Here is a 15,355-nt window from a genome sequence, read left to right as displayed (position 1 = left end):
AATTTTGTTTGGTGACAGTGAGCTCTGTGTTAAAGCTTTAAAGCTTGGCTTTGTAGTCCATGAAGTCAGCGCTGAGGCCAGATTTCCTCCACTTGCGCTCGGCTGCACGAACAGACTTTTGTAGCTGTTTGGTGTGGTTGTTGAGCCAGGGTTGGGGGTTGGCAGGGCGGGGCTAGCGGAAGGTGGCAGGAGCAACATTATCCAAAGCCAGGGAAAGAGAGTGGTTTAACATGGTGGCAGCTTCGTCTGGGGAGGTGATTTTGGAGAGGGAGGGGGTTAGGGATGCAAGGCAGTTTGAGAAAAGGTTGTGGTCAAGGTTACGGATATCTCCCTGCCAGTGACCAAGTCTGGGATGTGGCAAGGGAGGGCAAGGGTTTGATAGGTTGAAAGTGATAAGGTTATGATCAGGGAGGGGGAATGGTAAGTTGTCAAGGAGGGTGAGGTTGCAGAGTTTAGAAAATACCAGGTCTAAAGTTTGTCCAGCTATGTGTGTGGGGCCATTCATGTGCTGTGTGAGTCCAAATGAGGAGGTAATGGAGAGCAGTTTGGCTGAGGAGGGAAGGTTGGGCTCATCCATTGCAACATTAAAATCACCAAGGATTAGGGTGGGCAGGTCATGGGAAAGAATGTGTGGGAGCCAGGATGCAAAGTTATCCACAAATTGATAAAACCATTACTTAACATAAATTGGTAAATTTATAAAGCAGAGCATCTGACATACAGCAAATATTATCTGGAAGTAAATTGATTATTGCCATTTAAAACACATACACCTGCACATAAATTTCGTTGCATGTCAGATTCTCTGCTTTATGTATAGACCCCATAATGTTTTTACTTATTTGTGCCTAAAATATAAATACAATGGTCTTTAGTCTCTAAGAATGGATTGAACTGATAAACTAAATATAATAAAAATATCTTCTTGAATACATTGTTATGATAACAAGTTACATTTTAATTGGCAGCATCCATTAAAAAAAATATATGTTATTTTTTGATTTATTTTGATTTTGCTTAAACTGCAAATTGGTTAGTATTTGTACTCTTCATACTAATATATTTGTCAAGTAGCTTGTAATCTTGTGAAATGTAATAAAAAAAATCAAGCTCCATAAATTAAATTTCAGTACTGCATGTCATTTAAGATATACATTAAGGATAAAAATGATTGTCACTCAAAATAACAATTTGCTTTATAAATTCTCATGGCATTCCATACTTTTGTGCTATTTCAAAGTACATAAATATATAAATACTACCATCAAATTTCACAAATATGAGTCTAAACTTACCAGCACAATTACACTGGACACCACAGAAAAAGTAGTTTCATGTCTTGGAAGCTCAGTAGTTGAAAAATGACAAAATGATACACACACCCAAATTAGCCCTAGTGTGTAGCATATATATGTACATGTGGCTTAGACTATAAGATCATCTATAAAGTAACAGATTCCAATTCTAATATATTAAGTAAAGAAAAAAATAAACCTAAAAACATATAGTTATAGTGAAAGAGAGGCAGATATAGAGAATATTTTTAGTTAGCAATCTGTTGAAGTCCTACCTTGTCTCAACAAGCCAAAACCCTTCTGGGTTTGAAAATCAGGATAATTAGTTGGTCCCATTGAAAATAAGCACAACTGGAGGGGGCCATGATCATAAAAATGTTATTGAGTTGAGGTATTTCTTTTGATTACAAAAATATTCAATCATAGTTTATTACAAAAAAAAACAAAAAAAAAACAAAGCAAATAGTCAAAAATTTTCTAGCAAGCAAAATCATTCTGCAAGTCCTATGGTGATCTTAAGACAAAGTACCTGATTGATTAAAGCTTCCCAAGGCATGAGAAGATACAATTTCATCAATGAACCTTGGTGATCCAGCAAACCTGGCATGGATTGTTAAAAGTCATTTGGTATTTGTTAGCAAATGTTTTCAGTTCTGGATGAGATCCATTCCTGATTTGCTGGATCACCCAGATTCACTGATGAAAATGTATCTTCTTCAGCCTTGGGTAGCTTTAATAAATCAGGCCCATAGAGTGTAATTTTGCAATTATCTGCAAATGGAAAAATGCTAATCACAAATGTTGTTTTAGTATTATAGGTTACACTTAAAGGTTACATGCAATAACTACATACAACATTCCCAGATGGTGCAGGTACCAGTGCTAGTAATAATAATAAATACATTTAATTAAAACAATACAGTGTTTCATTTTTTCAGTTATCTGTATACCCCTGAGTCCAGTCTTTGTTTTCCTCATTTGCTGCTGTAGATATATAATAAACTTCATGCAAACATACAGGTTACATGCAAAAAGCATGAATTGAAATATCCATGAAATAATTAGTCCATATCTGGAAAAAAAATCACAACTTCACAAATATGTGCAAAAGTTTCCAATATTAAACATTTCAAGTGATCTAACGTTCAAAGTAGCACCTTCAAAGATTTAAACTCCTAACAAATCAAAATGTGGAAGTCCTAGGAGATAAACATAAAGAGTACATTCAAAAAGTGAAGTTAGTTTTCCCATATGACTGAATGTATCTATTACTAAAAATTCATATGTTTGCCTTATTTTTTTTATCCTATTTGAACTAAAAAAGTACCTTAAATGAATGTATCTCAATATACACCTCAAATTGGTGTGTATACCAGACATACTAGTTTTCATTATGCAATTTTTGATTTGATTTTTCAAATCCCATTTGAATTTGGAACATGACAACTTGTTCCCCCTGAACACCTAACACAATTGTTAGCCCTTGGTTTTTCCACTCCTACAGTTCCCATAGTTCTCTTTGGTTGGATAAATTATCCTTGGTTTTGTGACATCTCTTTATCCCTTATTTTCTCTTTTCAAAACAGGCATACAGCTCACTGTGGATGGTGCAAACAAGATTTTTTTTTGTTTCATGCCTCTTCAACTGCAGGCACAGAAGGAAGGAAATGTAGAGTCTGATTTGCATGAGATGTTGTAGCTTGAAGTGTACCCACAGTTAAGCTTGAAAGACTTGCTGCAGATGACACGGATGGACAACTTGTACCCAACTTTGTTTGAATGTTTGATCTACCATAAGGGTACATTTTGCGTTCTAAATTTAGAGACCGAGTTTGTGCATTTGTTCCATCAATTTTTCCCTCAAGGAAATATGTTAACATCTCTCCTTTGCCTTTTACACTGACTTTACCCCGGCAAACAAATTCATAATTGCATCTCTTTAATATTCGATAGACATCTTCTGTTACCTGAAAAGAAACATATTTTTTATTTTTCAGATATAAAAAATAGACAGAATAGAATATATTCTGTTTTTTCCTTTTTTGACTATTGTTGGTATTAAAGGTGTTTTATAAAAAGGTGGGGTTAGCATAATAACTTCAAAGAATTAAAGTGACAGCTTAATTGTCAACCTTGTTAAAATGTCAATGTAAAATTGCCTTTCTGATTGTTAGTGTAACAATCTTAAGTTAGGAATCACCAAATAACAGAAAACTACAAAAATTGGTAAAATGATTTTTCTTCACCAAAAAAAACAATAATTACACTAAAACAAACATTAGCCAAATTTAAAGAGACCCTAAAGCTAGATCATTAGATTTTATTTTCCAAGATTTTATTTTTCATTTTATGTGATAGATTAAACATTTTGTAAAACTTCAGAGAATGGGGAATACAAAGAGTCAACAGTATAACAAACATACAAATACAGCTTCATGAAAAGAATATAAACATCTATCTGGCAATGTACGCCAAAGTAACAAAAAGGACATTAGGTCTATTATTTTTAGTGATACATCTACAATTATGTGTTCTAAAGCAATGGTCCCCAACCTTTTGCAAGTCGTGGACCACATGCACGGGAGCCATGTGTCACTCAACTCAAGAAACTTCCCCCCAGAGTGACGTTATGATGGCAGAACCCACCCACTCTCCCATCGCCCACAACCCGTCTACCTCCCTGAGCCTGCAATGTCTCCAGGAGTCGTGGTCCGTGGCTCTGGCCAGTGCACCCCCCAAGCAGGGTCCTTTTCCTGACCCCGCTGGTGGATGCACCGGCCCGAGGCGCGGCCCTTCTGTCAGACAACCTCTGTTCTAAAGTACAAAAAATTATAACATAGAAATTCCTAGTATTACAGCTGTGTAACAAAAACCAACAATGTCCCCTTTTGTTGTTTAAAAAGGTTCTTCCTTAATTAAGTGAGCTAAATTATAAATCAAACAATTAAACAATTAGAAAAGGCATTTAGGGTAACCACATAAAGGACAGGGTGGGGCGGAGATTAGGAGAGGGGATCAGGAATGAAAGAGGTTCCACCCGTGGGATTTACTGTTTCAATCCAAGGGTCAAATATATATTGAATATATATATTCAAAATATTCTGAAGGGTGCAGTTTTAATTTATCATTTGTCATGATCCAATTTAATGTGTGTTTTATAAAATCAAGAGGAATAGACAAAGCTTTCCAATAGCAGGCAATCGTAATGCGGGCTGCTAATAAAATATAGTTAACCAATCTACTGTACTGTCTGGGTATTTAGTCTTCTAGTTTAGAAAACAAAGCACTATCCACCCATTTGGGGATATTGAGTTGCATGATTGAAAAGATAAGATTATAGATTTGAATACAGAATCTTTAAACTCTAGGGCACATCAGCCGAGCATGATATTTGGTGCCTATCTGACCACATCCTCTAGCATAATGGTAAAATAAGTAAATTTAATTTCTGGATTTGAACAGCCACTAACTTAACAAGACTTTTAGTTGGCTTCTACTAATATTGTAATTAGGGAAATGGTGGAAATAGAATTAGCCAACTCTTCCCATTCCTGAACATTCTGTTTAACTTCTAAGTCCGAATCCCATTTAGTCATGTAAAAGAGCTTTTTGTCTGTGGGGAAAATTGTACCATAAACTGCCCCCTTTTGCTTCTGTAAATTGAAAGACAAGAGTTTTCAAAGCGGTGCTCTGGTAGGGAGGAGATAGGCCCTAATGATTGTTTTTTGAGTTTGTTAGCTAAAGAAAAAGTGCTCTCTAATATGTGTTTTTTGAGCATCCCAATTAGTAGCTAGGGAGGTGTCTTGAGCATTGTTAAATCGAAAATATAAAGTTAATTGATTTTTTTTTTTGTTATACAGTGCAAGGGATCACTTAGAAGGGAGTGATTCAATCTCCACATTGGTCGAGGATTTTTTGTGCCTAACCCTTTTAGGCGAACCACTAAAGGTTCTTATCTGACCATGGTGTAGCTAGAATGCGTGCCGAGTGTAAGTAGGGTATGCATGGTGTGGATAAAAATATGGTCTATCCTAGAGTATTGTTTATGTGCTGAAGAATAGAAGGTATAATCTCTGGTGGAGGGGTTAAAATCTCTCCAAGCATCCACTAAATTGTATTGTTATAACAAAGTGGCAAAGCACAAACTTTGTTTTGACGGGTGTCTATAAGATGGGGTGGAAGGCTTTGTCCAAAATTGGATCTAAGGCTAAACTGGAATCACCCATCAGGATTAAAGATCCCACTATAAATGGAGCTAATTTATCAAACATGGTAGATAAAAACTTCAGTTGTCCTGTAGTGGAGGTGTAATAGTTTAAGAAAGAGATCAAAGTTCCTCTAGGGTCACCCATTACCATAAGATAGCGTCTATCTTGATCTTTATGTTCAGAGTGTAGATTAAATGAGACTGACTTGGAGAAACACAATGCCATTCCTCACTTTCACATTTGCTAAGAATACCAAAGGATAACTTCTGTGAAAGTATTTTGGGTAGAATTTAACAGTAAAGTAAGTTTCCTGCATCAACCCCCATTGCATGATAATATTGGAAATACCTTATTCTTTTAATTGGGGAATTGAGGCCTTGCACAAGATGAGGTAAAAATACTAAATCTTGTTTATTCACAGTCATGGAGTCTGGCTGGTGAAGAGGAGCAAGCATATTAAGAGCGATAAACTGTACCAACACTGGGTAGCCCATTTTTCAAATAAAAACCCAAGTGGGCACCAAGCAAAAATCCATTCAGGGGGTAGGAGGAACACAGTAGGGATAAAAAGGCCTTATAAAATATTATAAGAAAATTTATAATAATACATTTGGCAAAAAGGAACAGAAAAAAGGGCAGGAAACCCGACCGAAAAGGGAGCAGGATCTGCAAAAAGGGCATCTCGCTACACTACAAGGGAGCCCATGTTTACCCCCTCTGGCCTTCTACCCAATGTAACCACACAAATAAAGAATTAAAAAAAAGAAAACAAAATTGTTGTAACAAAAAGTATTTATGAAGTGTCCAGGAATCATCTGCAGTTGGGAAAATTTCCTGAAAAATTGATTTTTCCTGTCTACCAGCATCCTCGTTACAGCACCAAGAGAATCCTAGCTGGAGGCAGATGCTATGGTTTTTCTGTTTTGGGACTTGTAATCTGTAAGCAAGCATTTGGTTCTATTATATTTTTATTTTGCTATATTGAATCACCTTGTCATTTTATTACTCCTCTCCCCCCCAGAGATGTGGACCCATTTTGATAAACTCCGTATTCCAGTCTGAATAATGGTCTTCATCCTTGACACGGGCCCCATGTCCATAATTGTAGCCAGTGTATATACCTTGAATTCAGCTCCATACTAATGTATATAAATATGTGTATGTGTGTATATATACACGTGTACATGGTTTGTTTCTAGCTTGACTTATATTCATATTTATGTTGATTTCATAGTTGTCGCCCCCTATTAAAGTTATTAATGAATATTGTGCAACATCTATGCCCCCAGTTCATCCCAACTTACTTTCATTGATCAAGTCCTCACGCAAATGGTGGCATTATCTCATACGTATCTGTTGGTCTCAATATGATTTTAATCTTATCCACACCTCATCCTTGGATTTGGTAGCCATGAACCCCACAGCAAGCCCACCACCTACATCACGTATGTCTGCAAGATTCTGCAAGCTAATGCATAATGGTGGCCTACTTGATGCATGGCATGCAGCTTACCCCACGGACAGACAGTATACTTTTTCCCCAGTGCACAACACACATACCTGAATTGATTATTTTTTTGTAAACACCCTGGTGCTAAGAACTACATTCCCCATAGGCCCAATCAGCTGGTCTGATCATGCCCCATGCCCCCAGTTCTACGAGTGGCAGATACTAACACTAGCACCACTTGCAGTATAAAGTGTCACTGGCATCTCACTAGTGTTGTTGTTCGAATTTGAGTCGTCCTAATGTTCGACCTGAATATGACTGTTCGAATTCGGGTGGACCCGACACGAATTTTGCTGAATTCGAATCCCCGAATTCGACCCTCCCACAATGCCTATGGACCTTCCCAATGATGCCTAGGGCCCTCCAATTAGAGCAGGGATGCCCCCCTCCATGTTTGTTGTGGCAGGCAGCCGATTGGCTGTCTGTCACTGCATGCCACACAGGCAGCCATTGGCCTATATAAGGCCAGGGCGTCCCTGCATTTACCACTCCTGACAGAGATTTGCTGATAGCATCACAACCTTTCTGTGCTGCTTGGCTTGCTTTGTCAAAGTGAAAAAAGTGCTTTACTTAGTTAGACTGTGTCACACTCACACTATTAGTCAGATAGATTGTTGGATTGTACTATATTGGTGCAGTCCTGAAATCTACTGTACTCAGATAGGTAGAGTGTTTCACTGTTAGCTAGATAGAAAGCTAGATAGATAGATACATAGATACATACATTGATAGATAGATAGACAGACAGACAGACAGACAGACAGACAGACAGATAGATAGATAGATAGACAGACAGACAGACAGACAGACAGACAGACAGACAGACAGACAGATAGATAGATAGATAGATAGATAGAAAGCTAGATAGATAAATAGTCAGTCAGTGTGTTACATACACACAGCCAGAGGCAGGGTCCCCTCGCTGACTACGTGCACAGTATCACACTTGTACTGAGAGACAGACACACAGACGCAGTGTATACTGCGGTATATAGTTTGTATACTGTGCTGCATATTACAAGCATCACCACTGAAGCAAAGTGCTGCATACAACGTACACAGTGCACTTGCATTTTTTGTGTCAACCCCCCTCTCCCCCCCAATCAAAAAATCCACTTACTGTACAAACTTACATATACATATAGCATATTAGTTACAAAGTATTTTGCAGGGTGTCAAGCCACATAAATAAAAACATTTCTACTATGTCTGACCAAATAGGAAAGGGCAGCTTTGGCAGGGGTGGCAAGCAAAGCAGTATGAATTTGTTTTTTGCTGCAGTCCCAAGAACAAGAAGCGCTGCTGTTGGTGGTAGGCATCTATTATTGCCACACCAGGAACAAGACGTAGTAGAGTACATGACCCAGCCTGGGTCAAGTGATTGTATCCCCTCTTCATCCCAGTCCTAGACACAGGCCTTACAGGTGTCCCAACAGTCCATGATACACAACCTCCTAGTTCTTTATCAGCGGCTGGAAAGTCATGTGTACGGCAGTATGTAGAGGAGTCCCACCGAAGGGTTGGAGAGGCGGAGCTACAAGCATTCATTGAAGATGCTCAGTTGTTTCAGTCATCTGACGAAGAGAGTCAGTTCTCAGGCTTTTCCCCCAGTTACTTTTCACCAGAACACTCTCAGCCAGACGAGCCAATTCAAACTGGCGCCAAAACGCCACTGCTTCCTTTCGGCACATATAGGGAAACTGTCTCATCTGATGATGATGATGTCCTTGATCTGACATGGGGCAAACAAGGAGATCATCATAGGCAGGAAAAAGAGAAGGAGGGGGAAGAAGAAGAGGAGGAGGAGGTTGCAGAGCGCCCTCAAGGAGGGAGAGGGAGTAAGAGGGTAAAAGTTGCCCACACTCTGGATTCTTCAAGTACCAGTGAGGCAAGTCATAGACGTAAATCGTCGGAAGCTGTCACCACAGCTATGCCTCAACATCCGCGGACCGCCACCACGGCTCCACCTTTCCACCTCGCACCAGCTCCACCTTTCGGCCCAGTTAAATGTTCGCCAGTGTGGGCATTTTTTAATGTCCATAGTGATGACAACACTATGGTCACCTGCAAACTGTGTGCTCAACATTTGAAACGAGGCAAAAACCCAAACAAACTTGGAACAAGTTGCATGAGCACTCGTTTAAAAAGCCACCACCCAGTAACCTGGTGGGAACTCCTGGTCAAAGCACAGAGCTCTGTGCAACCACCTCCGCCCAAGAAGCAAGCTCAAATTGCTCGATCTTTCTCCGCTGCCTTTCCTCTTCTGCCACCAAAGTTAACTGTGCTGCTGCCAGCAATTTGAGTGTGGCCTGTAGCTGAGCATTACCTTTTTCAGGCTCCACCAGCGGTGAGCAGGAGCTCTAACGCAGATCGGCTGCTGTTTGTTGTGTTGCTAGCAGTCAGGACCAGGCATCATTGCCATCCCACACAACTTCTACCCCATCGTCCAATGTTTCTGTGGTAAGCATTAGCAGCATCCAACCTTCCATCCCCCAGATGCTGGAGCGCAAGAGGAAATATGGCCCAAATGACCCCAAAACAAAGCTAATCAATGCGGCAATTGCACAGCTGATTGCGTTAGGGCTCCTCCCTTACTGGCTGGTGGACTCCAGTGTGTTCCGTTACCCATTCCTCTATGCAAACCCACAGTACGTTATGCCTAAGCAACAGTATTTTGCAGAAAAATGTGTTCCTGCTTTGCATGAACACGTACAGAGCAATGTGTCCATGGCCCTGTAGCACTCAGTTTCTGGCAAGGTACACCTGACAACCGACAGTTGGTCAAGCAAGCATGGAGTGGGAAGATACATTTCATATACAGCTCACTGGGTAACTTTGGTGGCAGCAGGGGAAGATGCAGCTGCAGCAAGGCCTGCATACCTACCTCCGCCCAGAGCACATCGCCATGCAATTTCCTCCTCAACCTCCACTTCCACCTCCTCCTTTGAATCTTGTGCCTCAACCTCTTCCTCCAGGGACACTTTGCCGTGGAGACCCAGCACCAGCACCTCCCATTCGGCAGCATCTGTTCACCACCAGCAACAACCTGCAGTTTGCTATTTCGGTGCACAATTCAGACGTTGCCACGCAGTCCTGAGGTTGCGAAGCCTGGGTTCCCTCAGCCACACGGTCCGAGCCATTCTAAGTGCCTTGCGGGAGCAGGAGGACATATGGCTAACTCCTAACAGACTTCAGCCAGGCAAGGTCGTGTATGACAATGGGGCCAATCTGCTGGCAGCCCTGCGTTGTGGGAAACTCACACACGTACCTTGCCTGGCTCACGTCATGAACCTGATAGTTCAGCGCTTCCTTAGGAATTACCCAGGCCTCCAGCCGCTGTTGCTGAAGGCCAGAAAGTTGTCAGCGCATTTCCGCCGGACGCACACAGCCAGTGCCAGATTGGTGGATTTACAGCGAAATCTCAACCTGCCAGTGAACCGGTTAATTTGTGATGTGGCCACACGTTGGAATTCCACCTTTTACATGCTGCAGCGGCTGGATGAACAACAGAAAGCGGTGGCGAATTACATGGTAGTCTGTTCGTTTCAGACGTATACCTACACTACCTATCTTCAGCCCTGCGGAGTGGCTGCAAATTGAGGACATGTGCACTGTATTGTCACCTTTAGAAGAGGCCACCAGGATGATCAGCAGAGATCAGGCCTGTGTCAGTGACACCATTCCCATCATATGCCTGCTGGAACAGATGATGGTGGATCTCGGATAGGACACAGAGCAGACACTGCATCAAGAGATGACATTTCACACAGGAATGTGTGTCCAGAATTACCTCAACAGTTGGGTAGTTTGAGCCACATGACAGCCTTCACGCAGGAGTGCATAGTCAAAGATCCACGCATACAACACATAAAAACAAAGACTGACGACTATTGGATTGCTACATTACTGGATCCACGTTACAAGCCTGAGATACAACAACTGATCTTGGCCCAATACAGGAGACCTAAAATGCAGCACTACCAAGAAGTGCTTGTAAGGGACTTGTGCTCAGCCTTTCTGACTGCCTGCAGCAGCAGCAGCAGGGAACCCTATAGCAGTTCCACCTGCATGGGTGGCAGCAGCAGTAGAGGTCGTCTAAGCCAAACTATGCAGGCTTGATTTCAGCGGAAGCAAGCTGCCAGTCGTGCAGCAATTGCCAATGACACTCAGCAGGGCTACTCAGTCATGGTGCAGGAATACCTGAGCTCTGCATGGGACATCTGCAACCTGAAAAGCCAAGACCCACTGGGCTACTGGGTATCCAAGCTTGAGCAGTGGGCGGAGCTGGCAGAACATGCCATTCAGATCCTTGCCTGCTCAGCCACAAGTGTGTTATCTGAAAGAGTGTTCAGTGCAGTTGGGAGCGTAGTGAGTGACAAACAAGTTTGGCTCTCCGCAGAAAATGTAGACCGAATCACTTTTATTAAAATGAATAAGGCTTGAATCAGCAATGACTTCAACACCCCCTCTGCAGAGTGTACTGATTAGTCATCAACTGCTGCACGAACATCTTGATGGGAAGAGCACTTCACAGCCTTTTGGCATCTCCTTCTACTCCTCACCCTAGTGGCCCTCTACCTCTAGTCTGTATAACTTGCAATGGAGCTGTGTAACTGGCTAATTTTTTTTTACCGAGCACCCCCCTCAGGGCCCTCTGCCTTTATCTACTTTGAGAACTATATCACTTGTAATGGAGCTGTGTGATTCATAATTAAATATTTGTATTTTTAGTGGAGAAATACATACATTTTTCTGTCCTTTTGGATAGATAGCAAGTGGTATCAGAATTAAATATCTGTATTTTTTTTAAAGAAATACAGACATTTTTCTGTTTATTTTGAAAGATAGCAAATGCAGGAAGCAATATTGCAGCAAGCAATAAGCAGAAAAATGTAAGTATTTCTGTAAAAAAAATACAGATATTTTAGTCTGATACCACTTGCTATCTCTAAAAAAATCCATAAACATTTCTGTATTTCTTTAAAAAAATACAGATATTTTATTCTGATACCACTTGCTATCTATCAAAATAAACAGCAAAATTTCTATGTCCTATAAAAAATATACAGATATTTCATTCAGGCGAGCCAAAAAAAATGTATTAAATACAGATATTTAATTATGATTCATAGTTATATAAATAAATATATAAATAAATAAATATCAGCATTTTTAGAGAGAAATACATTTTTTTATGGTTATTTAGGTAGATAGCAAGTGGGATTAGAATTCAATATCTGTATTTTTTTTTACAGAAATAAAGACAATTTTATGGGTTTTTCGATAGATACTAAGTGCTATCATAATGAAATATCTGTATTTTTTATGGATAAATATAGACATTTTTCTATCTTTTGTGATATATTACAAGAGGTAAAATTTAGGATACCTCTTGCAATCTATCACAAAAAAACTAAAATAGTCTATATTTCTAAAAAATAAAAATACAGATAATTTATAATGATAGCACTTGGTATCTATGCTAAAACCCATAAAAAATTCAGTATTTCTCTCCAAAAAATAGAGATATTTCATTCCGATCCCACTTTGCTATATATCTCCATAGCCATAAAAAATTCTATATTTCTCTACCAAAAATCTAGATATAAAATTCAGATAGCACTTTGTATCGATCCAAAAGACCATTAAACATTCTATATTTCTCTACAAAAAATACAGATCTTTAGTTCTAAACCCACTTTGCTATATATCCCTAAAGCCATAAAAATGTATGTATTTATGTGAAACAAATACATATATTTAACTGTGATAGCACTTGCAAATATCCATAAATGATAAAACATTTATGTATTTCCCCGCAAATTCCACCAAGTCTGTTCCCTTTTATGTGGTTTCACTAGATAGTAGGTATGGAAAGTGTGATTTTCGTTAATCCATTCATGTCTCAACTAGCTACAGCTTCTACACTGTCCATAGAGATGGCCTCAACCTCCAATGCGATCCACGCTCCGTAACAGGGCCCACCGCCTCCTACTGCCGCCTTCCAAGTACCCAACTTCAGATGCAAGACACTAATGCAGTCCACACTTTGTCTCAGAGCCCACCACCTCCTCCTCCTCCTGCTATAAATGATGCTGCCGCCTGCCCAGTACCTGACTTTAGATGCCAGACACTAATGCCGTCCACACTCCGTCTCAGAGCCCACCGCCTCCTCCTCCTGCTGTAAATGATTCTGCCGCCTAACCAGTACCTGACTTTAGATGCCAGACACTAATGCCGTCCACACTCTGTCCCAGAGCCCATCACATTCTTCCTCCTCCTCTTGCTGTAAATAATGCTGCCACCTGCCCAGTACCGGACTGTAGATGCCAGACACTAATGCCGTCCACGCTCCGTCTCAGAGCTCACAGCCTCCTCCTCCTGCTGTAAATGATGGTGCCACCTGCCCAGTACTCGACTTTAGATGCCAGATACTAATGCCATCGATACTCCATCTCCGAGCCCACCGCCTCCTCCTCCTGCTGTAAATGATGCTGCCGCCTGCCCAGTACCTGATTTTAGATGCCAGATACTAATGCCGTCCATGCTCCGTCTCAGAACCCACCGCCTCTTCCTCTTGCTGTAAATGATGCTGCCGCCTGCCCAGTACCCGACTGTAGATGCCAGCTACTAATGCCGTCCACGCTCCGTGTCAGAGCCCACCGCCTCCTCCTCCTGCTGTAAATGATGCTGCCGCCTGCCCAGTACTAGACTTTAGATGACAGATACTAATGCCATCCAAACTCCGTCTCCGAGCCCACCGCCTCCTCCTCCTGCTGTAAATGATGCTGCCGCCTGCCCAGTACCTGACTTTAGATGCCTGACACTAATGCTGTCCACGCTCCGTCTCAGAGCCCACCGCCTTCTCCTCTTGCTGTAAATGATGCTGCCGCCTAACCAGTACCTGACTTTAGATGCCAGAAACTAATTCTGTCCACACTCTGTCTCAGAGCCAACCGCCTCCTCCTCCTCCTGCTGTAAATGATGCTGCCGCCTGCCCATTACCCGACTTTAGATGCCAGACAATAATACTGTCCACGCCCTGTCCCAGAGCCCACAGCCTCCTCCTCTTGCTGTAAATGATGCTGCCACCTGCCCAGTACCCGACTGTAGATGTCAGCTACTAATGCTGTCCACGCTCCGTCTAAGAGCCCACCGCCTCCTCCTCTTGCTGTAAATGATGCTGCCGCCTAACCAGTACCTGACTTTAGATGCCAGACACTAATGCTGTCCACACTCTGTCTAAGAGCCCACTGCCTCCTCTCCATGCTGTAAATGATGCTGCCACCTGCCCAGTACCCGACTGTAGATGCCAGACACTAATGCCGTCCACGCTCTGTCTCAGAGCCCACCGCCTCCTCCTCCTCCTCCTGCTATAAATGATGCCGCCGCCTGCCCAGTACCCGACTGTAGATGCCAGATACTAATGCCATCCACACTTCGTCTCAGGGCCCTCCACCTTCGAATCATGCTGTTACTGCTGCTGCCTGCCTAGTACCCAACTCTAGATGCCAATTACTAATGTCGTCCAAACACCGTCTCAGTGCTAAATGCCTCCTCCTCATGCTGTTACTGCTGCTGCCCAGTACCCAACTCTAGATGCCAGTTACTAATGCTGTCCACACTATGTCTAAGGGCCCACCGCCTCTTCTTCTGCTGTTACTGATGCTGCTGCCTGCCCAGTAACCAGCTCCAGATGCCAGTTACCAATGCAGTCCCCGCTCCGTCTCAGAGCCCACCGCCTCCTCCTCCTGCTGTAAATGATGCTGCCGCCTGCCCAGTACCAAGCTCTATTATTATTATTATTAAACAAGATTTATATAGCGCCAATATATTACGCAGTGCTGTACATTAAATAGGGATTGCAAATGACAGACTAATACAGACAGTGATACAGGAGGAGAGAACCCGAAGAGCTTACAATCTAGTAGGTGGAGGAATTTCACACACAATAGGATGGGAGATATGTAGTGGTGGGAAGTAGTGATGGTTTCAAAAGACAGAAGAAGACAGGCAGGCAAGTTTGAAAAAATGGGTTTTGAGCGTTCTTTTAAATGAGCAGAAAGTAGGAGCAAGCCGAATAGGACGAGGAAGACCATTCCAGAGAGTTGGGACAGCTCTAGAAAAGTCTTGTATCCATGCGTGTGATGAGGTTATGAGTGAGGAAGTCATTAGTAGGTCATTGGAGGAGCAGAATGAGCGGCAGCAGCAGTCAGAAATGTAAGTGGGACAATAACTGTGTAGGGATTTGAAGGCAAAGCACAGGTGCTTAAATTTGATTCTAAGGTGAAATGGAAGCCAATGGAGAGAACTACAAAGAGATGCAGCGGAAGAGGAGCGGA

General features: G+C 41.8%; 1 protein-coding gene across 4 annotated transcripts in view; it reads right to left on the bottom strand.

Annotated features, from left to right (window-relative positions):
* ADCY1 (adenylate cyclase 1) overlaps window positions 1-15,355 on the bottom strand; it is a 496,503-nt gene that overhangs the window by 123,915 nt on the left and 357,233 nt on the right. For 3 of the 4 annotated variants that reach the window (XM_072412075.1, XM_072412077.1, XM_072412076.1), the window contains one exon: window positions 7-3,262. The exons of the other annotated variant lie outside the window; for it this stretch is intronic. In XM_072412075.1, coding sequence (XP_072268176.1) covers window positions 2,927-3,262 — 336 coding nt within the window. In that variant the 3' untranslated portion in view covers window positions 7-2,926. Of the gene's footprint in view, window positions 1-6; window positions 3,263-15,355 lie in introns of those variants that run through there. 4 annotated transcript variants of the gene reach the window in all.

Source organism: Pyxicephalus adspersus, chromosome 5, assembly GCF_032062135.1.
Source record: "Pyxicephalus adspersus chromosome 5, UCB_Pads_2.0, whole genome shotgun sequence".
In the NCBI taxonomy this organism is placed as follows: Eukaryota; Metazoa; Chordata; class Amphibia; order Anura; family Pyxicephalidae; genus Pyxicephalus; species Pyxicephalus adspersus.
Note: the sequence above shows the minus strand (reverse complement) of the source record. Positions and strands in the feature narration are given on the sequence as shown.